General features: G+C 41.8%; 1 protein-coding gene across 1 annotated transcript in view; it reads left to right on the forward strand.

The window, feature by feature from the left end:
• Positions 1-15,285, forward strand: part of drosha (drosha ribonuclease III) — a 322,738-nt gene that overhangs the window by 263,990 nt on the left and 43,463 nt on the right. The window contains 1 exon segment of the mRNA XM_055151233.1: positions 7,452-7,534. Coding sequence (XP_055007208.1) covers positions 7,452-7,534 — 83 coding nt within the window.

A 15,285-nucleotide genomic window follows, 5' to 3' on the forward strand; every position in this document is an offset into this window, starting at 1 on the left:
GCTGTAGCTCCCGCACATAAACAGACTGTTTTCTATTGGTCTGTTGTAAAGTGATTATATTGGTCGTATATTTGTTACTGGACCTGCACTGATGTAAATGAGCTGTGAACAGACGTGTGAATTATGACATTTGCACATATAATTAATTATCACGTATTTACGGCTAAAGGCTAATAGCGCTAGTTTCTTTACTAGTTATGGGTCCGTCACGATCGAAGCGGCTCTTAGAACCGGCTCTTTGAAGCGAACGACGGGAGCCTGATCCTTATTGGGAGCCGTGTTTTCTCTTTCTCTCACTTTTTTTCTCTTCACGCCGCGTGCAGACTCGTGGTTTGACAGCGGCAGCGACTGAAAACGAAACTTTGAGAAATTTGCGTGTACATAGGATAAAAAAACAAAAAAAACAAAAAACGAGCATATTTTGCTGTAGTTTAGCGTAAAATAATAAGTCCTGGTTTAGTCCTTTTTCAGTCCTGGTTTAGACCTGGTTCAGTCCTGATTCAGTCCTGCTTTAGACCTGCTTTAGTTCTGCTTGCAACAAAACAATCTGAAGAGCCGCTTGGGAGCCAAAAGAACCAGCAGCTTTTAGTGAGCCGAGCCAAAAGAGCCGGTTCTCCAAAAAGAACTGGAATCCCCATCACTAGTGTCTAGAATGTGATGCAAAAATGCCATTAAGTCCGACTGTCTGTAAATATGATGTAAAGAGGCAGAAGAACAATAAATGTTGCCTAAATAAACCCAATTTAAAATCCACCAGAGCCAAACCTAAGTTTTTTAAACAATTCAACATTTACAGTGGATTTTTACATCACTAAATATATCGGCAGCTCCAACTCCCATTATATCGGTTTCATATCGGCCACAACAAAATCCATATCGGTCGGGCTCTAGTAAAAACATTATAACACGACTTAAATCTCACAAGAGTTCGTTTTTTTGTAATACGGACCCTTTAATACTCGTCCGTTCTCTCTGTAAACTGCTCTGAATCTCTAAACGCCGCTTTAAACCTGTCACTCCGAGTCCCATTGATCCGGCTTCTTTGTGCTCATGTCTCTGTCAGCGCCGATGTGTTTATGACGCTCGAGTCCATCTTTCTTTTCTCTTCTTTTCTCCACTTAATCCGGCGCTCTGCTCGGTGCACGCCGCCCGGTACGGACCCGAGAGTGACAAATAAACGGTTCCGGGCGGCGTTTAAGACTCGCTGCGCACAAAAGGCCAAAAGGGGGCGGTAAACAAAAATATACTGTAATTAGAAGAAGGGTTTCAGCATGTTCTCTCTGTGTCTGGGTGGGCACATGTCAAGGTGCTTTGACTTACAGTTTAAAACATGAACAGTAAGATGCTGCATTTGCTCAGCTTTTTGGAAAATTTTTTTGATAATCAGTCTGTAACTAGTATCAATTTTTTACACTTGTAGTAAAATTACACGAGAAATGCCATGAAATTCTCTTGATGTTTACAGGGTCCACCAATCCTCTGAAGTCTAGTGTCTGCAGAAGCTTTAAATCTGAGCTGAAAAATCTGGAAAATCTGAAAATAATCTGAAAAATAATTAATATATCCCTATAGTATCAATGGAAGTTAAATATAAACATGGACATCGTGGATCATTTGGTGCCAGTTTTATGTCTCGATCATCATTAGTTTCTGAGATATGGCAAAAGTGTCATTTCTTTGGGACTTCAAGGACTTGAAAAAGCAGTATTATTAAAAATATATGTATTAATTAATAATAAAAAATATTATATTTTTAAAAAGTTATTTGAGAAAAACAGATTTTTTTGCCAGAGCTTTATGGACGCCATTAGGATGGAATTTAAAAGTCTTGGTGGACCCGATTGAGCAAATATTACACAGATTTTCTTTTTATTGGTTTTGTCACATTTTAAAATTTGGTACAAGTTGAATTTGTGATATTGAGGCAAATGATGCGAGTCATCCTGCTGCAAGTCATGACAAATGCAGTCAAAAACGATAATCGAACAGCAGAAAGAAAGTTTGAAGTGAGTGAGAAACTTGAGGGACTGGTGGAAAGCACGGACGGCTCTCGATTTACCGTCAGTCTCTGTTCCTCCCCTCACCTCTGGTCATTAGCTCTGGGTAACGACCGAAAGGACCAGATCACAGAGACAAGTGACAAGTTTCCTCCGTAGGGTGTCTGGGTGCTCCCTGAGAGACAGAGTGAGGAGCTCAGTCACACAGGAGGAGCTCGGAGTAGAGCCGCTGCTCCTCCACGTCGAGAGGAGCCAGTTGAGGAGACTCAGGCGTCTGTTCCGGATGCCTCCTGGGCGTCTACCTCAAGAGGTGATCTGGGCATGTCCCACCAGGAGGAGGCCCCGGTGAGACCCAGGACACACTGGAGGGACTATGTCTCTGGGCTGGCCTGGGAACACCTCAGGATCCCCCAGGAGGAGCTGGAGGAAGTGTCTGTGGAGGGGGAAGTCATGGAGTCTCTGCTCAGACTGCTGCCCCCGTGACTCAGCCCTGGATAAGCAGAAGAAAATGGATGGATGGGGATGGAGAACACGACTTCACAGTAACCGGGAGGATGCACCATGAAACTTTCCTGAAGTCACTGGACGGATGGACAAAGTCTGGACTTCAGTGACACTGAAACCATCCTGTCGAGATTCAGAAAGACACGAATAATTCTAACTGGAACTGACGCCGAGTCTGACGACAGCGACACAGAAGAGGAAGCGGCGTTGAAGCTCTGTTTACCTCCGGAGGTCGAGGTCGAGTTGTTCAGAAGTGACACCGAGGATGAAGAATTGAATGGATTTAGTGATTTGGAGTGAGATGGAGAGTTTGTTAAACTTGTTCTGTTCTGTTGTTTATGTTATAGTTTATCTGAAGAACTGTTCATATGTGACGTTAACAGTCTGTTCTTCTCTCTTCTGTTGTTTTTACTACAACTTGACTTTACACAGGAAATGTCGGCTCCTGGTCTCTGATTTTATAAAATACATTTCCCCCAAAAAGTGCAACTTATATATGTTTTTTTCTTCTTCATTTTGCATTTTTTGGCTGGTGCAACTTACACTCCAGAGTGACTTTAATCCAAAAAATACTGTATCAAATATTTATCTAAGACAGGAGAGTCAAACTCATTTTGTTCCGGGGGTCGTATCCAACCGACTTTGATCCAAAGTGTCCGGATCAGAAAACTCATGTCATATAAACCCCAAAAATAACAATAAGTTCAAATATTTGTGCAGAGAAACACAAATCTATTACAGCAATCCTTTTTAATTGATGAACTCTTTCTTTTACAAAATATTATAATATTATGAACAACCTGAAACTTCAAGAAAAATACAATTTCAACACAAAGTTTTAACATGAACTTGTATAAATAGGAATAAGTCAAGTTTTTGTTGTAAAATCCTGCACTCGGCTCCACTTTTCTCATGTTGGACATTTTTCTGATGAGGGTGTCACGGTCAACAGTCAAAACGATCGTCCTTTAAGAGCGTTTGGAAAGAGACAAGTCTTCATTTGTGCTGCTCTGGTGGGAGGGGCCACGTACAGAGACGCTGGAGACGCTGCTGTGATAAACACCACAGAAAATTAACAAGATTTTAATAAAAAATATAATTAAAATATTTTAGTAGAAAATCAGCCAAGGGCCAGATTAAAGGTCTTGGAGGGCCGGATCTGGCCCCCGGGCCGTATGTTTGACACCTGTGATCTAAGACTTGCGTTTGAGTCCAGTTCAGCTGCGCGATACGTACGATTTCAATTTTAAAATAATAATGTTTTTTTTTTTACAGCTGTGATGTTTGTTTGAGTTGAAGCTATTAAACCCTGTTTATGACTCGACCTTTTTACCGTTTTCATATCAGCGACGCGCGGCTCAGATCCGTCCAATAATCCTGATATTAAACCGAAGCCGATCTCTGTTAATGTGGTGGAAAATTACGCCCAAAACACGACGGTGACGGAGAATATTTAGATTCAAATTTCCCGAAAATGAGAAAACCCGTTCTGACCTGTTTTTATATTAAATTGTCCATTTCTAATTCATGAGCCACGTCCACAAACACACGGAGACGCTCATATCATCTGCCTTTTAAATTCAGCCGAGACGAGAGACGGGGGGCGACAGGTGCAGACAGGAGCAGAGAGGAGCGGAGAGGAGCCAGAGGAGCAGAGAGAAGAGCCAGAGGAGCAGAGAGAAGAGCCAGAGGAGCAGAGGGAGAGAGCCAGAGGAGCCAGAGGAGCAGAGAGAAGAGCCAGAGGAGCAGAGAAGAGCCAGAGGAGCAGAGAGAAGAGCCAGAGGAGCAGAGGGAAGAGCCAGAGGAGCAGAGAGAAGAGCCAGAGGAGCAGAGAGAGAGAGAGCCCAGAGGAGCAGAGAGAGAGAGAGCCCAGAGGAAGCAGAGGAGAGAGAGAGAGCCAGAGGAGCTGAGAGTGAGAGAGAGAGCCAGAGGAGCAGGAGAGAAGAGCCAGAGGAGCCAGAGGAGCAGAAGAGCCCAGAGGAGCAGAGGAGAGAAGAGCCAGAGGAGCGAGAGAAGAGAGAGAGCAGAAGAGACCAGAGGAGCAGAGAAAGAGCCAGAGGAGAGAGGAGAGAGGAAGCCAGAGGAGAAGAGAAGAGAGAGCAGAGGAGCAGACAGGTTCAGAGAGAAGAGCCAGAGGAGCTGAGAGAAGAGCCAGAAGCAGCAGGAGCCAGAGAAATGAGCCAGAGCAGAGCAACAGATCAGAGAGAAGAGAGGAGCCAGAGAGAGCAGAAGAGCAGGCAAGAGAGAGAGAGCCAGAGGAGCAGACAGGTTCAGAGAAAAGAGCCAGAGGAGCAGGAGCAGATAGTATTAGACAGGAGCAGACAGGAGCAGACAGGAGCAGACAGGAGTAGACAGGTGTAGAAACGACAGGTGCAGACTGACATCTGCAAACAGACAGATCATGTTTCGTTTCTTTTGCTTTTTGATTTTTTACAAGAGAGAGGAGCAGAGGCAAAGGAGCAGACAGGTGCAGACAGGAGCATATCTAGAGGAGCAGACAGGTGTAGACAGGTGCAGACAGGAGCATATCTAGAGGAGCAGACAGGTGTAGACAGGTGCAGACAGGAGCTACTAGGAGGGGACAGGTGCAGACTGACATCAACAAACAGACAGCGCAAGTTTCATTTCATTTATTTTTATATTCAGCGAGAGAGAGAGAGAGAGAGGAGCAGACAGGAGCAAAGCCAGAGGAGCAGACAGGTGCTGCTCAGGTGCACAGACAGCGCATGTTTTATATCATTTACGTTTTAAATTCAGCGAAAGGGAGAGGAGTAGATGGGAGCAAAGACAGAGGAGCAGACTGGAGCCCAATCAGAGGAGCAGACAGGTGTAGACAGGTGCAGACAGGTGTAGACAGGTGCAGACAGGAGCCACCAGGAGCAGACAGGTGCAGACTGACATGTGCGAACAGACAACGCATGTGTTATATCATTTACTTTTTAAATTCAGCGAAAGAAAGGAGCAGAGCCACAGGAGCAGACAGGTGCAGAATCAGGGGAGCCGGCAGGTGCAGACAGGTGCAGGCAAGAGCAGAGCGCGCAGGTGCAGACGGACATCCGCAAAAAGACGCCGCAGGTTTCATCGTTCATCGTTTACCTTTTCAATTCGAGAGAGAGAGGAACAGGCAGGAGCAGACAGGAGCAGACAGGAGCAGAATCAGGCAGCAGCAGACAGGTGCAGACAGGTGAAAACAAGTCCAGACAGGAGCAGGCAAAGAAATCGCAAAAAGACGGCGCAGGTTTCATCGTTCGTCGTTTACCTTTTAAATTCGAGAGGAAGAGGAACAGACAGGAGCAGGCAGGTGCAGGCAGGTGCAGGCAGGTGCAGGGTTGACGACGCCGGGGTCACGTCTTAAAATGAGGCCGTATAAACGCTTCCCGTTGCCCGCGGCGATATCCGAGGAAATATGACCCCATTATCGGAGTGTCTGTTTGTGCTGGGAGCTAATGCAGGAGACAATATGAAGACCACGGCGGCTTAAACGTCTCATTGGGTTTCAGTGTAAAGAGGCGCTCGCCGTCGCAGGGACCCGGCTCGTCACGGCCACCGCTGAGGCACCGCGGGCTCGCCACGGGTCTGATAAAGCTGCACGGTGTAACTTTTTTCATGGAGATGTCATTGGGTCCGTTTTTCACAGGATGTATTTAACTATTCATGGAAATTTGATGAATCAGATAATTTAGACCAGTAAACTCGAATTTGAACACAGGGACTAGATGGACTAACCAGAATTAACCAGGATAGACCAGGACTAAACCAGGACTAGATCAGGACTAGACCAGGACTAGATAGGACTAGACCAGGACTAGACCAGGACTAGACTAACCAGGACTAAACCAGGACTAATCTACTGAACCAGGGACTAAGGACTCTAAACCAGGACTAGAGACTAGACAAGACTGAACCAAACTAAACCAGGACTAAACCAGGACTGAAAACCAGGACTGAAACCAGGGACTGAACCCAGGACTGAACCAGGGACTGAACCAGGACTAAACCTGGACTAGGCTAAACTAGGACTAAACCAGGACTAAACCAGGACTAATCCAGGATTAAACCAGGACTGAACCAAGACTAGACTAAACCAGGATTAGTCTGCAACCAGGACTAAACCAGGATTAGTCTGCACCAGGACTAAACCAGGACTAACCAGGACTGAACCAGGACTAAATCAGGGCTGAACCTGGACTGAACCAGGACTAAACTAGGACTAAACCAGGACTAAACAAGTAAAATCCCAGGTCTAACAGGGTCATTAAATTTAATTTCATTAACTGCATAAAATTTTCTGAGTCTGAATAAAATTATGGAACATAGAAACTGTTTGTTTCTGTGGATACGTCTTTGCTCTGCCTTGAATGTTCCGCAGTGTGACATTAAACAGCTCGACTTTACATTCTACAGCTCAAAAATACCTCAAAAAACGTTCATTGTGACTGTGAGCGGGTTCGCCTCTCCACAGATCTGACCTGTAACTTGCTCTGGTTTGGTCTCAGTGAAGATAGAAAGGTTTAAAGCCATACTGTGGAACATTCTAGACCAAGAAATAATAAGAAATCTCCATGGAGAAAAGCGTTTGACGAAGCCTCTACCAGAAAAAAATTACAAAATGCAACATTTAAACCAAAAATAAGAATAGATAAAGTTTGTTTATCTCATTCAAATCATTTTTTATTTATTTATTTTTACTACTTTTAAATTTTTTTCTATCTTACTTCATATATTTGATTTTTCTTATGTATTTAAAATGTCAAAAGTGGTAAAAATGAAGAAAAAAAAGCAGAAGATGAGTCCAAACTTTTGATTTCAGAGCGTTTGACGAAACCTCCACCAGAAAAAAATACTCAATGCAGCTTTGCAACAACTACAGCATTGAGTATTTCCAGACAAAACAGGTCAAAAGTCACATGGTTTTCAGTATTATAATCTTTTTTTTTTCTCTCTCCTCAGCCTTCATCGCCGCTCTGTACATCGATAAGGATCTGGAGTTCGTGCACACTTTCATGAACGTCTGCTTCTTTCCTCGACTCAAGGTAAAACTCACTACGCCGTTTCATTTATTTTACACAAACACGACGCGATGGTTTTTTAAAAGACGAGATTGTCTTTGGATTGAGTTATTTCTTCATTATAAAGAAGAAATGAGATGTTACTGCTTTGGAATGTTTCACAGTACGGCATTATTAGGGTCGTTCAAGGCTCCGATTACGCAGACTTTTCAGGTATCGGTGACGACTCGGAACAAATCAACAATCGAACACTTAAAACACGCTCCTCCTGACAGAAAAGACGTTTGTGTTTCCTGTTTGGTACTTTCGTTTGGCCTTTAGTGTGGGTGCAGGGGTCGGGATCGTACGGCTCGCGATCCAGGTGTGGCTCTTTTGATGACTGCATCTGGCTCGCAGATAAAACATCAAATACAAAACTAGACCAATTTACCACCTGTTTTTTGAGGTATTTTTGAGCTGTAAAACCTGCACCTGATTGAGTAAATGTAAAGTTGAGCTGTTTAAAGTCACACTGTGGAACATTTTAAGCAAAGCAATGACGTATTTATCGAAACACGCAGGCGACAGACGCTCATCAGTCTGGAGAGAACATTTCAGAAAGCCTTTTGACTTCTTTTTTTCAGTAAATATTCGATAAATAACTTTTGGGAAAGCGTGCAGAGTTCACATTTCAGACACTTGTTCCTGTCACTGCTTTTATGTGTTTCTTATGTTCAGCGTTTTCCCTCATCGACGGCCTTCGCCTCTGTGTCTCTCGATCAATAAAATCACCTCCTAAATGCGGCCAGCTTCCCCCGATAGCGTCGCTAATGGCGGCGCCGTAATGGTGCGAGCATCGACGGAAACCTGAATGTTCGCCAAATTGTTTCTATTTTAGTCGCCGTGAATTGGAATCGCAGGCATGTCCGCGTTATTGGCGAGCTAATCTTGCTTTGGCGTTTTTTTTTTTTTTTTTATTTATTCTTTTTTCCTCCCCCAGCGCATTGATCCGTGAACTATTTTCCGCCGTGATAGCGCCCTGCCCCTCGGTACCGTATCGAGCTCGGGGCTGCGATTGGCCAGATGTTGCGGGAGATAGTTGGGGCTGTTTTGAGAGCATTTTGTGTTTCCTTTTTTACGGTAAATACGAGTTTGAGGAGCACTTTCGGATAATCTGAGGCCGATTAGAGACGTCACGCTTCGGTCTGGTCACCGCGCTGTGAAAGGCACCGGCGCCATCGCAAAGGTCAAAGCTGCAGGAGGAGACGCGGGCACCGAAAACACTCTAAAAACTGAAATAAATACTCTGAAAGGACCTATATGACACAGAAATGACTCCTGTGAGATGTAAGTCGTGTTATAATACAGATCCCTCCTCAAAAAACAGACCTGGAGTTGTGTTTTCATTCATTCATACATGTTTGAGTCTTTTTTTTTTTTTTTTTTTTACAGCCTCGTCTCATCTCGGATCGTCGACGTTTGTTGGACTCGTTTTGTCTCGTCTCGAGTCTCTTTGATCTTCTCAGCAGAGTGATAAAATGGAGATAGATTAATAAAAAGACATTGGTTATCATTTGTGCTAAATAACTTTAAAAGTACAAATGTACGATAAAATGAAAATGTAGAAAATGACAATCGAAAGTCTTCAGTGTACTGGGTCTGTGTCGTCCTTTAAAATTATCTTGTCTCGTCATTTCTAAAAGTCTCGGTTACTCAGTCTTGTTGTCTCAGTCTTTAAAAGTCTCGGTCTTTGGTCTCAGTCTTTTCAGTGTCTAGTCTTTAAAAGTCTCGGTCTTGTCTCAGTCTTTGTCTCAGTCTTTAAAGAAGTCTCGTCTTGTCTTGTCTCTCAGTCTTTTCTTCTGTCTCATCTTTAGTCTTTAAAAGTCTCAGTCTTGTCTCAGTCTTCTAGTCTGTCTGTCTCGTCTCTTTGTCTCAGTCCTTTAAAAGTCTCTTGGTCTCAGTCTCTCCTTGTCTTTTGAAGTCTCAAAGTCTCTCAGGTCTTCGTCTCTTTGTGTCTTACAAGTCTTTAAAAGTTTTCAGTCTTGGTCTGAGTCTCTCGGTCTCTTAAAGTCTCAGTCTTTTTGTCTCAGTCTTTAAAAGTCTCAGTCTTGTCTCAGTCTTTAGTAAAGTCTCAGTCTTTTTGTCTCAGTCTTTAAAAGTCTCAGTCTCGGTCTTGTCTCGGTCTCAGTCTTTAAAAGTGTCTCGTCTTGTTCAGTCTTTAAAAGTTGGTCTGTCTCAGTCTTTTGTCTCAGTCTTTTAAAAAGTCTCGGTCTTGTCTCAGTCTTTAAAAGTCTCGTTCTCAGTCTTTTGTCTCTTTAAAAGTCTCGTCAGTCTCAGTCTTTAAAAGTCTCGTCTTGTCTCAGTCTTTAAAAGTCTCGGTCTTCTCAGTCTTTTTGTCTCAGTCTTTAAAAGTCTCGGTCTTGTCTCAGTCTTAAAAAGTCTTGTCTTGTCTCAGTCTTTAAAAGTCTCAGTCTTGTCTCAGTCTTTAAAAGTCTCAGTCTTTGTCTCAGTCTTGTCTCAGTCTAGTCTTAGTCTCTTTGTCTCAGTCTTTAAAAGTCTCGGTCTTGTCTCTTTTTTCTCAGTCTTTAAAAGTCTCGGTCTTGTCTCAGTCTTTTGTTCAGTCTTTCTCGTCTTTTGTCTCAGTCTTTAAAAGTCTCGGTCTTTTGTCTCAAGTCTTTAAAAGTCTCGGTCTTGTTCTCAGTCTTTTGTTTCAAGTCTTTAAAAAGTCTCGGTCTTGTCTCAGTCTTTTGTCTCAGTCTTTAAAAGTCTCGGTCTTGTCTCAGTCTTTTGTCTCAGTCTTTAAAGTCTCGGTCTTGTCTGTCTCACTTAAAAGTCTCGTCTTGTCTCAGTCTTTAAAAGTCTCGGTCTTGTCTCAGTCTTTTGTCTCAGTCTTTAAAAGTCTCAGTCTTTGTCTCAGTCTCTTCTCAGTCTTTAAAAGTCTCAGTCTTGTCTTGGTCTCTCAGTCTTTAAAAGTCTCGTCTTGTCTCTCAGTCTTTAAAAGTCTCGGTCTTGTCTTTTCTCAGTCTTTAAAGTCTCGGTCTTGTCTCAGTCTTTTGTCTCAGTCTTTTAAAAGTCTCGGTCTTGTCTCAGTCTTTAAAAGTCTCGGTCTTGTCTCAGTCTTTTGTCTCAGTCTTTAAAAGTCTCGGTCTTGTCTCGTCTCTCAGTCTTTAAAAGTCTCAGGTCTTGTCTCAGTCTTTAGTCTTTAAAAGTCTCTTTAAAAGTCTCGTCTTGTCTCAGTCTTTTAAAAGTCTCGGTCTTGTCTCAGTCTTTAAAAAGTCTCGTCTTGTCTCAGTCTTTTGTCTCAGTCTTTAAAAGTCTCGGTCTTGTCTTGTCTCAGTCTTTAAAAGTCTCGGTCTTGTCTCAGTCTTTAAAAGTCTCAGTCTTTTGTCTCAGTCTTTAAAAGTCTCGGTCTTGTCTCAGTCTTTTGTCTCAGTCTTTAAAAGTCTCGGTCTTGTCTCAGTCTTTTGTCTCAGTCTTTAAAAGTCTCGGTCTTGTCTCAGTCTTTAAAAGTCTCGGTCTTGTCTCAGTCTTTTGTCTCAGTCTTTAAAAGTCTCGGTCTTGTCTCAGTCTTTAAAAGTCTCGGTCTTGTCTCAGTCTTTTGTCTTCTCTCAGTCTTTAAAAGTCTCGGTCTTGTCTCAGTCTTTAAAAGTCTCGGTCTTGTCTCAGTCTTTTGTCTCAGTCTTTAAAAGTCTCGGTCTTGTCTTGGTCTCGACTCTCAGAGGTCTTGGTCTTGTCCTGGTCTCTGGACCCTGTGGTGTAATTCGCACGGTGTTTCCTCTCTGTCTTAGTGAAATTGTTTTATGAATGTGAATGTGGGTGGATCATTTAAGTTTGTTTTTTTATTTCCTACGGGGACTCAAATACACACTGAGTAATAATGTGTTTAATACAACTTTGCGCACATTTGTTTACGATTTACAGAAACGAAACTTAAAACCACATGACTCGTTTGCATAAACTATAAACGCTGAAAAAAAGAAAACGGCTCGCTCCTTGTGCGCTGATGCCGTTCAGCTTCCGTTGGACTAAAGGACACGACTCGATGAAATATGTGCGTCTTCGTAGTTTACCAAAGTCGTACTAAAACATTGTGACAGATTTTTGAGCGTCCTGTTCCACATAAAATCAGTTCGAGGTCAGTAAACACGGCCAGAATTAATACGTAAGTCGATTTTTGAGACACTTAAAGGTTGTATAGAGGATTTTTTCAGGGAGGGAAGAAAAATACAGTGACAGTCCTTTGTCAAATGTTGTGCTTGTGTGACTCCACCTTCCTCCTCCACAGCTCCTCAGTAGAAACATCTCCTCCTCCCGCCTCTTTACTCTAGAAATCACACTTGTTTACAGCCAGTGCACGTTCAGAATCACTGTTGAAATAATTTAACAACCGACGCGTCAGTTTTTAGACCCTTCGTCTGCTTCAGTCGCACCGTCGCTGGAAGGAATCTCCAAGAATCACCTCAGTTTGTCTTCGCTTCCTTTTCTCCTTCTCTTCTTCTTTCAGCGACCTCAAAAACCGACTTTCTTTTGCGGCGAACTGGTCGTGGATTCTCGTTCGCCGTCGCGACAAACTTTGTGCGAACTGCGAGGAAGCGACAGTTTAAAAAAAGCCTCTAAGAACCGCCGCATAAACCACGTCATCCCCGCGCGCCGAGAGTCAGTTACACTAGAAATGTAAGGAGTTTGATTGACAACCTAACAGCCAATAGATAAAGAGGGAGCCTCGTTATCTATTGGCTGATGTTTGTCTGGACTCACTACGTCCACAGTTGATAGATTTTCATTCTTTTTTTTGGGTCATCATAATTCCAAGGCTGCTGCGTCTCTGTAATGTTATTTTAAACTTTCAATGACAAGTTGAACCTTAAAAAAAATCCTCCATACAACCTTTAAAGGATTTTAAGTGTGCCTTAAAGTGATTGAATTTCTACTTTGTCGTGGATTCTACTTGGACGACTGAGAGATTCTAAACACAAACCTACATATTTCTTTTTCCCGCATCTTCTCCTCCCTCTCCTCTCTTCGTCTCTTCGTCTCCTCGTCTTTCTAACCAACCCAAATTTCAGACACGCGTTTCTAGAGCATCTCCCCCCCAGAGATCTGAGAGTGGAAAAGGCCAACGCGCTCTTGTAAACGAACGGTGCAGATATTAGAAAGCCCGGACCTCCTCCTCCTCCACTTCTTCCTCCTCCTCCTCCTCCCCATAAAGTCCTCTTCTGCTCCGAGGAAATGAATCTGAGCTTTTACCACTGTACCGCTAATGGAAGCCCTTTCTACAGGCCCCACTGGGCGAGGGAGATGTGCAGAGAATTACACCGGGGAGAAGAACCAGCCACCAGTTTTTGTCTTAAGTATAGCTTGATTTGTTACTAAAAGAAGAGGACAGATGGGGGGGAATAGGGACGAGTGGAAAGGGAAAAGGGTTAGACGAGAAATGAAATAAAAGATAAAAGCGACGACGGGTTTAAGGTCCGGTGGTAAAATGGTCGACCGTGACAGAATGTTGAGCTCAAAACGCGAATATTTGCGGTTTTTGTGACTGTTTTACCGATTTAATTATAAAGAAGATATGATTTTATTTATAACAGCTCATATTTCACTGTTTTCTGATTCTTTTTTTTTTTTTATTTTTTATTTTATTTTTTTTTTCCTATATTGTGGTCTTACGGTCATACAATAATGCCACAAAATGTACAAATATACAAATGCCACATTTAAACCCCCTCCCCATTCCCAAACCCCGATTCACCCTCCCCACACCCACCCTTAACAGACTCTGAAAAAAAAATAAAAATAAATAATAATAATAATAATAATAATAACTAATAATAATAATAATAAAATATAATAATATAATAATAATAATAATAATAATAATAATAATAATAAAAAAAATATAAAAAAAATAATAATAACATGTTAAGAATAAATAAACTAAAATAATAATAAAATAAAAATACAATAAAAATAGTAATATTGACCAGAAAATAATAATAATAAAAATAAAGTAACAGTGATTACATTAATAATGAAATATATTCAAATTACATACCGCACACACTCAAGCACACACCCGTAACAAATGCATTAAAAAAATATATAATAATAATGTAAAATAAAAAATAAATCACATATTTAAATATATGTGTACAGGTGTCCATATTTTCCAGAACATATCTTGTTTGCCATTTCGTTCATAAGTCAGTTTTTCCAGGGGATGGTTGATGATAACTGAGTGAACCAGAAGTCCAGTGTAGGTCAGTGCGGGGTTACCACTTCAATAGGACACATTTTCTTGCCAAAGACGTCATAATCATTAACATAGACTGGGTAATATTATCAAAAAGTTTGTCAGGACAAAGATTTAACAGATACAATGATGGTGACATGACAAACGTTTTTCCCGTCATCTGTTGTGTAACAGCGTGTACATCTCTCCAAAACTGTTGAATATATTCACATTCCCAGAATAAATGTACTAAAGTGTCTGTGCTGTTTTCTGATTCTAAACAAACCTGGAGTTGTGTTTTGTTTCATTCACACATGTTTAAGGCACAAACCCTGCATAGTTTTTCTCTCAAACTAAAAAAAAAAACACTCATGTCATGTGGTAATACAGGAAGTGCTCCACTGTGTTTTAGGCAAGGCAAGTTTATTTGTACAGCACAATTCATACACAAAGTAATTCAAAGTGCTTTACAGAATAAGAAATACATTAAAATCATAATAAAAACAAATCAAAACATACATCGTGAAGATTTAAAAAAAAGAGAGAGAGACATAAATTGGAGAGAAGAGTGCGGAATGAAAACCTTTCAGTTATTTGCACAGTTAAACAGAAATGTTTTGAGTCTGGATTTAAACAGCGTCACAGAAGAGTTTGTCTCACATGTTCAGACTGTTCCAGGTTTTAGCTGCATGAACCTGAAACTCTGACTCCCCTTGTTTAGTCGTGACTCTGGGCACCAGCAGGAGTTGGTCCCTGAGCTCCTCAGAGTGTGAGATGTTCATATGACACTAACATGTCACAGATGGACTTTGGTGCTCGGCCATGGAGACACTTGTACAAACAGAGCTGCTTTAAAGTCTCTGAGCCACAGGAGCCAGAGCAGAGACCTGAGCACAGGACTTATGTGCTCGTACTTCCTAGTTCGAGTCAGGACCCGAGCTGCAGCGTTCTGGATGTTCTGCAGTTTTAAAAGGCAAAGGAGAAATTAAATTTGTCGACTGGACAGGAGTTTATTTGGTCGAATACGTTTGGCTCAGATCTGTACCTCACTGTTCTCAAAGGAAAAACTTTTAGATGCAGATGTACATCAGACTGAGGTCCTGTGTTGCTCTCTCGTCTGGTTTGTTACTTCCTCGTGTGAAGTCTTCAGTTTTCTCTACACTGAATGGAGTAGACCACATTGCTTTGTTTGTGGCTCAGTGTTTTAAAACTCCACACACCTTCACTAGAATCATTTGGATGATTTCAAACCTGGAATTGTTCATCTTTACTAGGCCTGTAATGATAACGGATTTTGCTGGACGATTAATTGACCAAGAATTGATTGCGATAAACTATAATATTGACATTTTGAGACCAATTTCAACTATTATAATGACCATGGAATAAAAATGCAAATACATCCTCTCAATGATCCATAAACCTTACTTTCTAAAGAACATTTAACTGTGCTAAATGCTGTAGCTTTGGAGACTGATAATGAAGATTTACTCAAACATGTGTGAATGAAACAAATCACAACTCCAGGTCTGTTTTTGAGGAGGAAACAACATTAGAACATGGTTGA

Source organism: Boleophthalmus pectinirostris, unplaced genomic scaffold (genome assembly GCF_026225935.1).
Source record: "Boleophthalmus pectinirostris isolate CB_2022bp ecotype Guang Dong unplaced genomic scaffold, ASM2622593v1 HiC_scaffold_15, whole genome shotgun sequence".
In the NCBI taxonomy this organism is placed as follows: Eukaryota; Metazoa; Chordata; class Actinopteri; order Gobiiformes; family Gobiidae; genus Boleophthalmus; species Boleophthalmus pectinirostris.